Source organism: Mauremys reevesii, linkage group 10, assembly GCF_016161935.1.
Source record: "Mauremys reevesii isolate NIE-2019 linkage group 10, ASM1616193v1, whole genome shotgun sequence".
NCBI classification, from domain to species: Eukaryota; Metazoa; Chordata; order Testudines; family Geoemydidae; genus Mauremys; species Mauremys reevesii.
This window is the reverse complement of record NC_052632.1, coordinates 78,674,352-78,689,412: the sequence shown is the minus strand read 5'-3', so window position 1 is coordinate 78,689,412 and position 15,061 is coordinate 78,674,352. Positions and strand designations below refer to the sequence as shown.

Genomic DNA, 15,061 nt, shown 5'->3' with positions numbered 1-15,061 from the left:
TAGGAGCAGCTGTGGCCTAAAAATACATCCCAGACCTGCTGGCTAAAATCAAAGGCTTAAGAGAGGCTTTGTAGCACAAGCACTGAGCTGGCTGAATACTGTAGCAGAACTTTAGTCAGCACTATTATAACTACAGTAGCAGTAAGCTGGCTGCAGCCTATTCAACCCACAGAAACAAGCCTCTGCTGCTTACTGCCACACAGCTAAAACATTACCAGCGTGATCTCATAGCAGTTTCACTGTACCCCACACAGTGTGGTTTAAAGGTAGTGCTGAGTACTTCAAGTGCCGGAGCAATATACACACATTCAGCTAAATGGAATGCAAGAGTGAGCTCAGACGGTTTTGAAACTCTAGTAGCACATACAGGAATCTTGTTCTCCCAGAAAACGAAGGCAGCAAGAAATGCCTTTTACGCTGTAGGTGATGGTGCAATAGAATTAAAGGCCTGAGCCCCTCAACTCGTGAACTGCTATTTCCTGAGTGAAATCTCCCCTCAGTGTGAAATTTGTGTAGGGGCTGGGGGAAGTGATAGAGTTGTACTAGCTTTAAAGCAGCAGGGAGTCATCAGCTGGTAGCAAGGGCAGTAAGTCCCCGGATAGGCAGAGCAAATCCAACACAAGAGACCCATTCTGCAGGGAGGTTTTATTCTTGTCACTAACATTTGGAACGTGGTTTAGTGCCTACAGATCAAGTCCTCTTCAGATTAGAGGGAATCACGGTGCGCAGAGAAATAGATTATTCTCCCCTCACAAACACAAAAGCCCATCTCTGTGGAGAAAACTAAACACCAGTCGATACAGTAAAAGGCTGCAGGTTTATTTTCTACCCATAGTGTGCAAAACAGGCATGGTTCTTAATTCATGAGAACAGTCAGAAAACGTATTCTAGTATCTGCACTAGAGCTGGTACCAAAGTAAATCTCTCAGCAGCACTATAAAACCAACTCATTCTTAACAGGAAGACAAACATACAATCACTTCAGCTCTTGCTAACAGGGAGCCTGATTAAAGCAGTGTCCCCTCCTGCCCCTTTCCGGGGGTAAGCAGAGTCTCACTGGTGATCAAGAAGGGGCAGGATCTCTAGAGAGCAGCAACACATGCATAAAAACACTTTCATCTGAAACGCTGGAGTGGGGACTGTCAACATGATCCATTTTTAAAGCAGAGGGGGACTTGGGTACAGCACTGTCCTGCCTGGCGGCCATGCCACGGTCTTGTGTGTGTCCACAGCTGTAGCAAGATTCAGGATCACTTAGCTCTATCTACACTGAAAGGCTTTGTGGAAACCCCCCTGTAGGACCCATCTCTCCCCCTCCATCACCACCACCCTTAATCCCGCGTGGAGCCCCTGCTGAAGTGCATAAGGAGGGAGAGTTAAAACATAAAAAAGACTCAATCAGGATACTGAACCCCTAGTATTAGAGCTCACACGAACAGAACGAGCAACACCGGTTAGATTTAGCTTGTCCTGTTGGGAGCTACATTAGTAACACTGAAAGCGTTACTGGATTGGCTATGGCAATTTCTTGTGGTGCTTAATCAGTTTCAACTGATCCGCCCCTCAGCCCTGTCCCTTCATGCTGCCAACATCCTGGGTTTGCAAATACATAGCAGGTTCCAGCACCACCCTCATAAGTTTAGAGCTGGCACTTTCAGAGTGAATTTTGTGCTCGTGAAAGGGGCTGGACTGAGAGCCCTGAAGACAAGTCCAGTTTAGACACAGCCAAGGTACAGTACAAGCAGTGGCAGTGTAACGTTCCCCACACTCACCAGTGAGGGTCTTGGTCTGGAGGGGACTATCTCCAGGAACCAGGGGAAGTTCAGGTTCCAGGGCCCATTCAGTCCTGGGCCACCTCATGCTACCGTGACAACCATGATGGCAGTTCGGTAGGGACAGGACGGAGACCAAACTTACTTCACCCAGGCCTCACCACTCAATAGATGGTACCTGACTTCTCCTGACTGCAGCCATGGGCTGGATTGGAAGTGGCGAGACCTGGTGGTGACAGGCTCCAGATCCCATTTCCCATCCTTTTACTCAGGCACCTTGGGTCAAAAAAGTGACTACTGTGTTCACTAAGTGCAAGGATTTCACCTGGTAGCAACTAGGAAGTGAGAAGCTTTGCAATCCACTCAGCTTGGAGAAGTGGATGCAGAGAAGCGCAAAAAACCCTACAATCAGGAACTCCCAGGCTAGCAATTCATTTATCCACATGTGCCTGCAACAAGAGGTCTGGCTGAGACACAGCACTGTAGAGCGCGTACCCCATCTCGTCTATCTCCTCTTCCAGCAGCTCGCAGAAGAGATTAATTTGACTGTTGAAATAGCAGGGGAGGAAGCCTGTCTCCAGGTAGCCAACCAATGCTTCAAGCACGTGCTGGAACCTCGCAGGCAGGGCTTCCTCTGCCCAGTCTGATTCAGTTTCACTCAGGTGGAGGAGGACATGAGTCAGGTGGCTGCCAGTCAGTTTGCTCAAGAAGGGATGATTTTTACAGATGCCTTTTAGAATTTTGAGGCAGCACCGCCTGGCTCCAGAGTCTGCAGCATCCAGATCTTTAAGCTTGGAGACCTCGGACCTATAAAAGCTTTGTCGCCAGAGGTTTTCCACTAGTCCTTTTGGAGGCTTGGCAAGAAGAACCTTACCCCCAGCTTCTGTCACTGGGCAGAGGGTTATGTTCAGCTGGGTCTCGTAATGCGTAACCTCCAACTTCAGCTCCTCAGAAGCCATCACGGGTCTGATGAGGCACTCCAACATGCTGCCTATGGCAGGCCAGTTGACGGAGGCCACCAGCATTTTATGGAGCGCCTCATTGATCACATTGGAGGAGAGGTACCCGCCCACTATGAACTTGTCCCAAGGGCTGCTCCCGCGAGGAAAGTACTCCATGTCAGTCCGCCTGATCATCCAGAACTGGGGGTCTTTTACGATGGTGTCCTCTCCTGGGATGAGGCTCCAGAGCGTGTTTTCAAGTACCAAGGGCAGCATGAAGCAGACGTGGTCGGCAGCAACAACCTGGAGGTCATCGCAGAGGGAACCACTGAGGAACATGCTGCCGAAGGGCAGTTCTGGGCACTTGTTTTGCAGGAAGCTCTGCAGTTCAATGCAGATGTCCTTTGCCAGCTGCTTACCAAGGGCCACGTCCGTCTCCGGGATGGTGACGTGGTTTCTGTAGTAAGAGAGGAGTTTCTCCTGGAACGTGAGACAAAGCAGAGTCCTGGATTCTACTTGGGGAGTCTCTGAGGAGGTGGGATGGCCACACGGCTCGGCGGCTGGGAAGGAAATACAGAGAGGTATTAGAGTCAGTGCTCCCCGAGGGGGCACTGCAAGTACAAAAAATAATGATCATCGTCATCAGAGCTGGAGACCAAATCTGTACTCAGAACAGCAGCATGAACAGTGGCAGTGCCAGGTTCCCCCACGCAAGCTGCATCCGACCCTGACCTGGAAGGATCATCAAGACTTCAGCTTGATATCCAGGGTCATCCAATCCTTGGCCTCTTAGCTGAGGTTGCCAGCAAAGTACCAGTGAATGCTTTCACTGAGAGATCACAACTAAGCCCTATGACCATGCTGGGACAGGGATTACCCTCATATCTCAGACTGAGGAGCCACAGTAGGAAAGAATTTGTGACTTGCCCTGGGTCATCGATTCAGTGCCAAAGCTGGAAATGAGACCCAGGTCTCCTGACCCAGTCTGGTCCTTTAGAGACTCAGGGTACGTCTGCCGGCCATAAGAGATGTGCAGCTGGCTTGGGCCAGGCTGACTGGGCTCAGGCTACGTGCAGCGTAGATGCCTGGGCTCGGCCTGGAGTCTGGGCTCTGGGACCCTGGGGGAGGGCAGTCTCTGAGCCTGAACCTCTACTCTGCAATTTTATAGCCCCGTGAGCCTCAGTCACTTGGCCCATGGGTCTTTTATCACAGCACAGACGTCCCCTCAAGTGCCACAGTGAGGGCGCCCTACCCTGGTGGCTTTGATTCAGGAACACCCCCCCCACGCCCCATTAAAAACTGGACTAAAACCACCACACAAGCTCTTGGGGGCAGTCACTGTCTGTTCTGTGTTTGTACAATGGTCTGTGATGGGGCTCCTCCAGGCTACAATACTACAAGTAACTGACGGAAGCCAATGCTGACGCGGAAGCAGTGACTTGCAATCACTGCCAGACAGGCTGACTTTGAACAGGCACCTAGATGAGAAGAGCTCCACGTTCCAGGACCACGGTCTGCTTGATGCAGCAGAGTATCTGAATTTCTACCCCGACTACCTGGCTGATGTTCAAGCAGTCTAGACCAACCTCCCACAATCCAGCCAGCTTTCCCATTTCTGGATTAAAATATGCCCTACCTGGTCTAGATGGCAAGGAGACTCAGCAGTGAGTGTAACCATTTCTGCCCGCTAAAGTGATGTGGAACCAGCTGTGAACTGTGCCATCAGCTACCCACTAGCCAGCCAGCTGGAACACAGTGGGCCAAATTAACATTGGTGTAACACCCCGATGCCAAGCAAGGAGCCCACGGAGACCAGTCGGGGTGGCTAGCTGGAAAGGGTAGGCAAGGACTGGTCCCACGACAGGAGACAGGATGAGTTCCCCAGGAGCCACAGGATGGAGGAGTTCTCATACGGTCGTGTAGCATAGTGTTACGTAGGGAACACCAATCAGTATGAAAACAAGAGGTTGCCTGATGGCAGCAACACACAGTGAACACCTGGGATGGGTGTTTTAACCCCGTCTAGAACTTGGACACTAGGAGTACGGAGACGCAGCACAGATCCTGACCTTGGGCAGGAAGGGTCGCAGATGGGGACAGCAGAGACTCGCTGAGATCTGCCCGGCTTTGCTTCTTTGGAGGCTTCGGCACTGCCTTGATCAAGCTCAGATCTTGCCAGCTCTCCTTGATGGACTTCTGCTCTGCCTTAGTGTCGTCCTCGTCAGGCGAGCTGGTGGCTCGGTCTATCAGCTGTGGGAGCAAATGGAAGAATGAAGGTTCACAGCTGCATCACTGCTCTTATCAGCTATGATCTCCGAGTGACTCACCCCAGCTCTGCTGCCAAAGCATCCATCCATCCACCCACCCAGAAGCGGATTGCTCTATAACAGTTTTATTTTGTTTTCATGTAAGTTTTTATTGCTCACAAAAGACGCTCAGCTGCCAGCACTACAGAACAAAGAGTACGGACGGCAAGCAGCACTGCAGCCCCCACACGCTGCCCCACACTGGATGTGGAGGGAGCATGTCTAGACGTGCAGAGGGTAACATGAGGACATGTACCATAGATTAACTGGTTCTGCAGACTGACGGGCTTGTTTCAGAGCTGCAGCCACAGATCAGCTTTTCTTCCCCCTTGTGACAGTTACAAGGGATTTGCTGTGACTTAGTCTAACTGTAAGAAATCAGAATTTCCATGCCAGACAAACAGAGACTCTAGACAAATCACAGAGCGCTTCTGTCAGGGGTGAACACGTAGATACAGCACAGTCTTTCCTCGCCCTTTGAATCCTTGCTCCTTATCCTCAATCAGGAGGGATTAAAAAAAGGGATTAAAATTTTTTTCCTTATTTTAAATTAAAACGAGGAGGATTTTTTAAAAATAAATCAATTTAAAACTGGCAACCTATGTTAAGGCCTAAACTTCAAGCAGTGCACATCTGCTGCCAAGTTTTAAAAAAAGTCAATTCACTGCACTGATGAAAGTCTCTGGCCCAGAACCTAGAGCCAGAGTTTGATGATGTGCTTAACTGCTTGTGACAGCAGTAGCCTCTTCTACAGACTCAGAGAAAATATTTTCTTTATTTCAGTTTATTCAACTAGTTCAGTTCAATGATTAGTTCAAAGATAAAACACCAATTGGAGCTGAAAAACCAGGAGAGCATCAATCTATGGGTGAAAACTAGCTGTGAGAGGACCTAAAATCTGGAAGGATGCAGTGGCCAGAAATAATCAGTTCAAGTCACTAACTATAGTTAATACTTCTTTTGTTTAATACATCAGTTAATTAGTTATAAGGGGAGGGATAGCTCAGTGGTTTGAGCACTGGCCTGCTAAACCCAGGGTTGTGAGTTCAATCCTTGAGGAGGCCACTTAGGGATCTGGGGCAAAATCAGTACTTGGTCCTGCTAGTGAAGGCAGGGGGCTGGACCCAATGACTTTCAGGGTGCCTTCCAGCTCTATGAGATAGGTAGATCTCCATATATTATTTAAGGGAGTTTTAGTTAATAAATTTAAATGCTGGTTTTGTGCATTTTAATTGAATTTGAATGTCAATCCAAATGGGATTTGAATTTCACTCAACAAGTAAAAAATTAATCTACTAAAGATGGAATGCATCATTCACCACTTTCTAACATAAAAAAATGTAAGTTAGGCTATACAATTGCATAAATAAATGTTTAGACACAACGTATCCTCCTGGTTAGCAAAAAAAGAACCACCAAATATACCTAAACTGTAACAGCTATATTTAATTTCAAATCAACGTAAGAACATACAATTACCAGTCAATGAAAACCAACCTTTCTTTAGGGAAATAACTAGATAGTACAAATGCAAAACATAGAATACTCAAAGACTCAAAGAATACTTCCAGGACAACACTGAACAGTGCACTGATACACAGTTACCCTCCCACCAACAGCACAAGAAGAAGAACTCCACATGGACTCCTCCTGAGGGTCGAAATGACAGTCTGGACCTATACATTGAATGCTTCCGCCGACGTGCACAGGCAGAAATTGTGGAAAAACAACATCGCTTGCCTCACAACCTAAGTCGTGCAGAACGCAATGCCATCCACGGCCTCAGAAACCATCCTGACATTATAATCAAAGGAGGCTGATAAAGGAGGTGCTGTTGTCATCATGAACAGGTCTGACTACCAAAAGGAGGCCGCCAGACAACTCTCCAATACCAAATTTTACAGGCTACTTCCCTCAGATCCCACTGAGGAATACACTAAGAAACTGCACCATCTACTCAGGACAGTCCCTACACTAACACCAGAATAAATCAACATACCCTTAGAGCCCCGACCAGGGTTATTCTATCTACTACCCAAGATCCACAAACCCGGAAATCCTGGACGCCCCATCATCTCGGGCATTGGAACTCTCACTGAAGGACTGTCTGGATATGTAGACTCTCTACTCAGACCCTATGTTACCAGCACTCCCAGCTATCTCCGTGACACCGATTTCCTGAGGAAACTACAATGCATTGGTGACCTTCCAGAAAACACCATCCTAGCCACCATGGATGTAGAGGCTCTCTACACAAACATCTCACACAGTGATGGAATACAAGCTGTCAGGAACAGTATCCCTGATGATGCCACAGCACAACTGGTTGCTGAGCTCTGTGTCTTTATCCTCACACACAACTATTTCAAATTTAATGACAATATATATCTCCAGATCAGTGGCACCGCTATGGGCACCCGCATGGCCCCACAATATGCCAATATTTTTATGGCCGACCTGGAACAACGCTTCCTCAGCTCCCGTCCACTCATGCCCCTTCTCTACCTACGCTACACTGATGACATCTTCATCATCTGGACCCATGGGAAGGAGACTCTGGAAAAAATTCCACCACGATTTCAACAGCTTCCACCCCTCCATCAACCTCAGCCTGGACCAATCTACACGGGAGGTCCACTTCCTAGACACCACGGTGCAAATAAGTGATGGTCACATTAACACCACCCTATACCGAAAACCTACCGACCGCTATGCCTACCTTCATGCCTCCAGCTTCCATCCCGGACACACCACAAGATCCATTGTCTACAGCCAAGCACTGAGGTACAACCGTATCTGCTCTAACCCCGCAGACAAAGACCAACACCTAGAAAATCTCCACCAAGCATTCTCAAGACTACAGTACCCACACGAGGAAATAAGGAAACAGATCAGCAGAGCCAGACGTGTACCCAGAAGCCTCCTACTGCAAGACAAACCCAAGAAAGAAACCAACAGGACTCCACTGGCCATCACATACAGTCCCCAGCTAAAACCTCTCCAACGCATCATCAGGGATCTACAACCCATCCTGGACAATGATCCCACACTTTCACAGGCCTTGGGTGGCAGGCCAGTCCTCACTCACAGACAACCTGCCAACCTGAAGCATATTCTCACCAGCAACTGCACACTGCACCATAGTAACTCTAGCTCAGGAACCAACCCATGCAACAAACCTCGATGCCAACTCTGCCCACATATCTACACCAGCAACACCATCACAGGACCTAACCAGATCAGCCACACCATCACCGGTTCATTCACCTGCACGTCCACCAATGTAATATATGCCAGCAATGCCCCTCTGCTATGTACATCGGCCAAACTGGACAGTCTCTAAGGAAAAGGATAAACGGACACAAATCAGACATTAGGAATGGCAATATACAAAAACCTGTAGGTGAACACTTCAACCTCCCTGGCCACACAATAGCAGATCTTAAGGTGGCCATCCTGCAGCAAAAAAACTTTAGGACCAGACTTCAAAGAGAAACTGCTGAGCTCCAGTTCATCTGCAAATTTGACACCATCAGCTCAGGATTAAACAAAGACTGAATGGCTTGCCAACTACAGAACCAGTTTCTCCTCCCTTGGTTTTCACACCTCAACTGCTAGAACAGGGCCTCATCCTCCCTGATTGATCTAACCTCGTTATCTCTAGCTTGCTTCTTGCTTGCTTATATATACCTGCCCCTGGAAATTTCCACCACTTGCATCCGGAGAAGTGGGTATTCACCCACGGAAGCTCATGCTGCAAAACGTCTGTTAGTCTATAAGGTGCCACAGGATTCTTTGCTGCTTCTACAGAACCAGACTAACACGGCTACCCCTCTGATACTTCAAATCATTTAAATCTCTTTGATTGAAAACAATTCACCTTGTTCTAAATGAGAACATCTTGCACTCCTGTTGTTGGGTTTTTTTGTTGAGGAAACGAAAAGGTTATTTTCCTTTTAACAGAAAGCCAAATTGCCTTCATAGGCAGAGTTCAGGGATATTTCAGTGTCCCAGGCTGGGAAGAATGATGGAGACAAGTCACTTTCTCTCCCCTCCCCCCTGTAGTAATGCTCTTCCCTCAAAAAATACACTCAACAGGTTTTGTGATCTTTGATCACGTGGGTATCACAGGCAGGGCTTCTACAGGCCGAGCTCAGACTACTTAGAGGCGGCCAAGGACCGTTTGGAAAGAGACGCGTATGGAAGGTCTGCTGCACTGGTGTGGTTAGGGTGGTTTTGGGAAGGATGCATTGCAAGGTCTTATTCCTTTGCAATCTGGGAGTATCGCTCTTTTGTTAATAAGGGACACAGCTCCTTCAGTTCCTGAAGTCCCAATGCATAAGTCACAGCTTGACAGTGAAGAGGACATTAGTCACGTGTCACGTTCCAGAGGGAGCCCTGGCTTACCCGTTTCACCACCAGAGTTGCGATGGCCAGCACAGCAGCACCTCCCACTCCAAGCACCAGCCTGGCATTGGCCAACAGGAAGTCAACAGCACCGCCCAGCCCGTTGTCGTCCCGCCTCTTCCCCCTTTTATGAACCAGGTCAGCCATGTTCAACCTGCAGAAGAGAAAGAAATACGCAAGGTTAGGAGCCCAGGCTGGGGTCCAAAGTGGCTTTGTGGAACCATTTGAGGATACTGAAAAATCAGGGAAATTTTTCTCACAAGAGGATCTACTAGTTTGTGGAACAGCCTCCCCAGGGAAGGGACGGATTAGGGTTGGAAGAGACCTCGGGATGTCATCTAGTCCAACCCCCTGCTCAAAGCAGGCCCAACCCCGACTAAATCATCCCAGCCAGGGCTTTGTCAAGCCGGGCCTTAAAAACCTCTAAGGATGGAGATTCCACCACCTCCCTAGGGAACCCATTCCTGTGCTTCACCACCCTCCTAGTGAAATAGTGTTTCCTAATATCCAGCCTAGACCTCCCCCACTGCAACTTGAGACCATTGCTCCTTGTTCTGTCATCTGCCAGTACTGAGAACAGCCGAGCTCCAAACTCTTTGGAACCCCCCTTCAGGTAGTTGAAGGCTGCTATCAAATTCCCCCTCACTCTTCTCTTCTGCAGACTAAATAAGCCCAGTTCCCTCAGCCTCTCGTAAGTCACGTGCTCCCAGCCCACTAATCATTTTCGTTGCCCTCTGCTGGACTCTCCAATTTGTCCACATCCCTTCTGTGGTGGGGGAGAGGGGGCAAAACTGGACACAATACTTCAGATGTGGCCTCACCAGTGCCGAATAGAGGAGAATAATCACTTCCTTTGATCTGCTCGCAAGGCTCCTACTAATGCAGCCCAATATGCCGTTGGCCTTCTTGGCAGTGAGGGCACACTGCTGACTCCTATCCAGCTTCTTGTTCACTGAAATCCCCATGCAACCAAATCTAGACTAGACAAAGCAGGAAACAGACCCAGTAGATATCTTTGGTCTTTGATAGCTTCTTCATACTCACCTTCCTGGGTCTACATAATCGCACCTCCATCTCCCCTCTTGCTCCCTGTCCTCGTCAACATCTTCTTACCACCATCAGCTCTGTGCCCTTCTCCCACCAAACCTGGAATTGCCTCCAAGTTGCTAGAACAGCCCCAATAACCAGCACTCGGTGATCAAAGGAGAAGTTCTCCATTTAACATGTGTCTACTACAGTGAGAACACGGAGTCCTCTATAGGTTACTGAACCCAGCCCTGGAAACATGACAGGGATGGGAGAGAGATAATTAAACAATGATGGATGCTAACAGATGTCCTCCCCTGTTTCTCTTACACTGAGAAAGGGAGTTGTTTGATGCAGCAGGATTTTCAGACTCTTTAATGGAAAATTAACTGAGACCGAGATGGGCTCAAATTCAGTTTCTAGACAAGATCTTTGCTCTAAGATGGTAGTTAGAACAGGGGGCTGGGACAGGAGTCCAGACCACTAGTGACTCATTGCAGTACCCCGATCACAGGACCTCTGTGACTCTGTTTACCCAGAGATGTTGTAAAGTGCTTTTAGAGCTTCAGCCCAAAGGAAGTAGGCAGTTACAGAGCATCATTATAAAGCATTGGCCAAAGCCTAGACAGGACTCCCTTAAAGATACAGGGCAGGGGAATTGTCTAAGATTGCTCAAGCAGCTCAAAGTCCATTCAAGATAAAGGCACCTCACCCTGCCCTTTACAAGGAGATTCTGTTTCCTTCAGCCAGTGAACAAAACAAAGGCATGAGCTCCTCAGGCAGCACTAGCAATCAAGCAGCTGCCTTGTCCTATTTCCAACCTATATCCACGCTCTTAGTTTAATGTTGCAATCCTCCCCTTGCCAAGCTGCATAGGGTGACCAGATGTCCCGATTTTATAGGGACAGTCCCGATTTGTGGGTCTTTTTTTATATAGGCTCCTATTACCCCCCACCCCCGTCCCGATTTTTCACTCTTGCTGTCTGGTCACTCTAAAGCTGCAGGACCACAGGGGCATTATTCTCACCCCACAGCCCGCAGAGGAGGCCACCCCACACATCCCTTCACAGGCCAAGCACTACTGCTTTGCAGCAGAAATGGGCCGCAACCAAACGATTAGATCCTGGAACACTGGGAGTGTACAAATCTGTACGGGAACGCCACAGCCTAGACCTCCCCTCCCCTAGAGTTTGAAACCCACACAGCATGTGTGTCCAATCCTCACAGGGCAGGCACAGCTCATGAGTAATGATCCCAATATGGCTCAGTTTCACTGTGTCACTAAGGGAACAGGAGAGATGCAAATCAACAGTTTATCAGGGGCTAGGATCTCAGGCTACTAAGAGCTGGAAATCTAGTTCGGAGCAACAGTTCCTGTTTCAGAACACAGGCACCACAAGGCAGCCTGCCGATCCCTTGGCGTTCTGGTGCCAAGCCACTCACTTTAGTATGAACCACCCTCATGAGCAGGCAGTCACTGAATGCCAAGCGGGGCTGTGCTGGGAGCTGCTCTGTAAGTTCAAGCTCTCAGGTTTTTCCAATGAGTAATGGAATGGTTTTAAAGGGTCCCAACAGGGCAAACTCTAGATCAAGGAATCAGCAAGGCTGTGACCATGCACCAGGCTCACCGAGGTAACTGGGTTAAAGAGTAGAAATGAGTCTGTTAGGCCCTCGAGCATACGGCATTTATGGGAGCGGGCAGCACGTCCCTGAATAAGCTGGAGCTTGTTTTCTACAGACAAAAAACAAGAATCTTGTCCTGGGCACAGAATGTCTCCCTCTCTCTTTGGAGACGATCCATCACAAGCTACACATGGCTGCACTGAAGCATTAACATGCAATTAACTAGCACTGTCCATGCAAAACAAATTTAATATTAAGCTCCAGCACCACTCCAGCAGGCAAGCACACACCCCCCCCTTCCCCAATCTGTCTGCCTGCAGATAAAACAGGCCCAGCAAGCCTAATGGCTCAAATGTACACAGCCATTTAAGTTGCAGAGCTAGCTACACCAGCCACCCTTCCTGCTCTAACCACTAGACTACACTGCCGCTGGGAACAGCACAACCCACAGCAAACCCTGGTGGGTGGCTGCCCACAGCGGGACTGACAGGTGCAGAAAGTTTAGGACACCAGAGCAGGAGTCTCCAGGCGGGCACGGAGGGGGGACGCCACCTCTGCTAGCTCACAGCCCCAGAGCAACTTGAGCATGGCCGCTTTTGTCACTCTGCTTGGCTGCCATTTGCAGCCATCCCCCCAGCCAGAGCAGCGCCCCATTCACACCCTGGGGTGCAGAGAACGACACAGGGGAGGGGTGAACGGGTCACACCGCCTTCCCCAGCCCCACTACACAGCAGGAGGCAGAGTCACCCCCACAACACCCACCCTGTAGGGCCCGGTTCGGGTTGGCCTCTCAGCTGTGGGCTCCTGTCCCCGCAGGGTGGGGGAGAGCGGGCAGCGTGGCAAGAAGCCAAAGTTGCCCGGGTCGGAGAGCGCCTGCTCAGCGGCAGAGCCAGGCTGGAAGCGCTCACCCAGGGGGATCGGCCCGGCCTGAGAGCCAACGGGGATCAACGCCCGGTCCTAGGCGGCCAGAAATACCCAGCGGGAAGCAGGAAAACGCCCCCCTCTCCCCAGCAGTAACCGGACGCACCCGGTCCCCTACATCGGCCCGACCTACGCAGCTGCAGAGCAGGGACTTTGCTCCCGCCCGCACGTGCCCGCCCTTGCTGTGTAAACCAACGGGGAGCGCGCACACAGCGGTCTAGATCACCCCCCCCGTCGTGCCCCCTTCTAGATCTCACCCCCCCCCGCGCGTCTCCTCCCCAGATCCAGATCACGGGGCCCCCGCTCTAGATCCACAGGCCTCCTTGAGCCCGGCCCCCGGGGGAGGCGCGACCGCGCTCACCTTGCGCAGCGAGCCCCGCTAGGTCAGGGCATGTTGAGGCGGATCCCGGCCCCGGGGGCTGGAACACGCCTCGGCCGGCCCCGCGGTTAAGGCAGCGGCCGGTTCTCCTGCAGCCGCCCCGCAGCGAACGTTGGCGGCGGTGAGATTCTGTCGGGCCGCGGCGGCCAATGGGAGCGCCCGCCCGCTGTCTCTGCGTTCCGAAATGGAACGACCGGTTGGGTTGCCAATCGTACCCCGCCCCTGCTCCTGGCTCGTCACACGTGGGCGGAACCCGGCAGCTCTTCGCCTTAAAGACACAGCGGAGCTGCGGGGGCTCAGCTCTAGCACAAGCAGATGGTCCTACATACCGAGCTGACAGAGACTCTGGGGGGAAGGGCTGGAAACCCGCCCCGGGAGAGACCCCCCCCCCGCCGCATACTAGCATCCCTCATTCCTAAACTAGGGTTGCCACCTATGCAGGTTTTCCCAGGATTGTCCCTTTTTTGAGGTCGCTGTCCCGGGAGTGGGAGATCTGTAAGGGTGTTCAGTACACACTGCCACCTGTGCAGCTTTGTGGGCTCAGGATCCTCCCGGATGCCCTGGCTTTTGGGTAGCTCGGAGATGGTAACCGTAGCTTGCCCCAGTTGCGGGCCCACTGTGCTGGGCGTGGTACAAACAGAACCAAAAGAGGGGCCCTGCCCCCACAGGATCTGAGTATGAGACAAGAGGCAGCAAGTGAACACAGACAGAAGGGGTGGGGGGAGCACAATGAGACAATTAGCATTGTTTTATTAATTAATATTTGTTAGTTATGATTAATAACCTGTCTCCTTTTGCCCACAAAAACAGCGTGTGTGTGGTGCAGACAATGAAATACATTGAAATCAATTTAAACAATGAGGAGTCCAGTAGCACCTTAAAGATTTGGTCCTAAGCTTTTGTGGGTAAAAAATCCCCACTTCATGCACAGAGCCTAAGGGAGACCTTAAAGGCTGAGGCCCTACATGATCCATGTTGATGTTGAATAGACTAGGACTTTGTAGACCTAGGTTCTAGTCCCAGCTGGGTGACTTTGGGAAAGCACCTTGACTCAGTTCCCCCTTCTGTGAAATGGGGCTAATGATGCTGACCTTGTTTGTAAAGCATTTTGAGATCCGCTCAGTATTATTTTCCAAGCAGTAGATGTTCATCCCAGCATCCTTCACAAATACATCCCCTGTCTTTCACCGATTGCTGCCCTTCACCCCCGAAACGGCTGCGTTTCAGTAGTTTGGGGAGCACTTTGGATCTTTCACGAGGACAGGAGCTATAATAAAAATGAACAAAGCACCTCTAATGACTGCAAACAACACGTATGAACAATAAGGCTGCGGTGCTAGTAGCGTGGCATTAAAACATTCCACATCACACATGAAACCAGTGAGGTTGCATCACTAGTGTTCCCTTCTCGCCATCGCTGTTACGGGGGGCTCTGCCGGGCTGCATGAGGGTGTGAGAAGCTATCTAGACACCGTGCTCGGAGCAGCACAGCTAGAAGAGTTCTCAGCTGTAGGCGAATGAACCGCAAAGGAGAATGGGGACAGATTTCCCCCCGGGACCAAATAAAGGGGGATTTGCACCAAATGGTGTGTCTGCACAAGACAGGCAGCTGCAATCACTTCTCCCCCGGGGGGGCGGGTAAAAGCAGGCATCCTCTAAGCCTGGGAAATGGGTTAGCACCCTGTC

General features: G+C 50.3%; 1 protein-coding gene across 2 annotated transcripts; it reads right to left on the bottom strand.

Annotated features, from left to right (window-relative positions):
* Positions 1–96: 96 nt before the first annotated feature.
* On the bottom strand, positions 97–13,587 carry MIEF2 (mitochondrial elongation factor 2). 2 transcript variants are annotated; one of them, XM_039491457.1, is made up of 4 exons: positions 13,358–13,587; positions 9,427–9,580; positions 4,783–4,963; positions 97–3,273 (listed from the first exon to the last, which is right to left on the bottom strand). In XM_039491457.1, the coding sequence occupies exons 2-4, from the start codon at positions 9,571–9,573 to the stop codon at positions 2,204–2,206; spliced, it is 1,398 nt and encodes a 465-aa protein (XP_039347391.1). In that variant the 5' UTR covers positions 9,574–9,580; positions 13,358–13,587; the 3' UTR covers positions 97–2,203. The 2 variants fall into 2 exon arrangements, with proteins under 2 accessions (XP_039347391.1, XP_039347392.1); XM_039491458.1 differs by lacking the exon at positions 13,358–13,587 and adding an exon at positions 12,838–12,998.
* Positions 13,588–15,061: the final 1,474 nt, after the last annotated feature.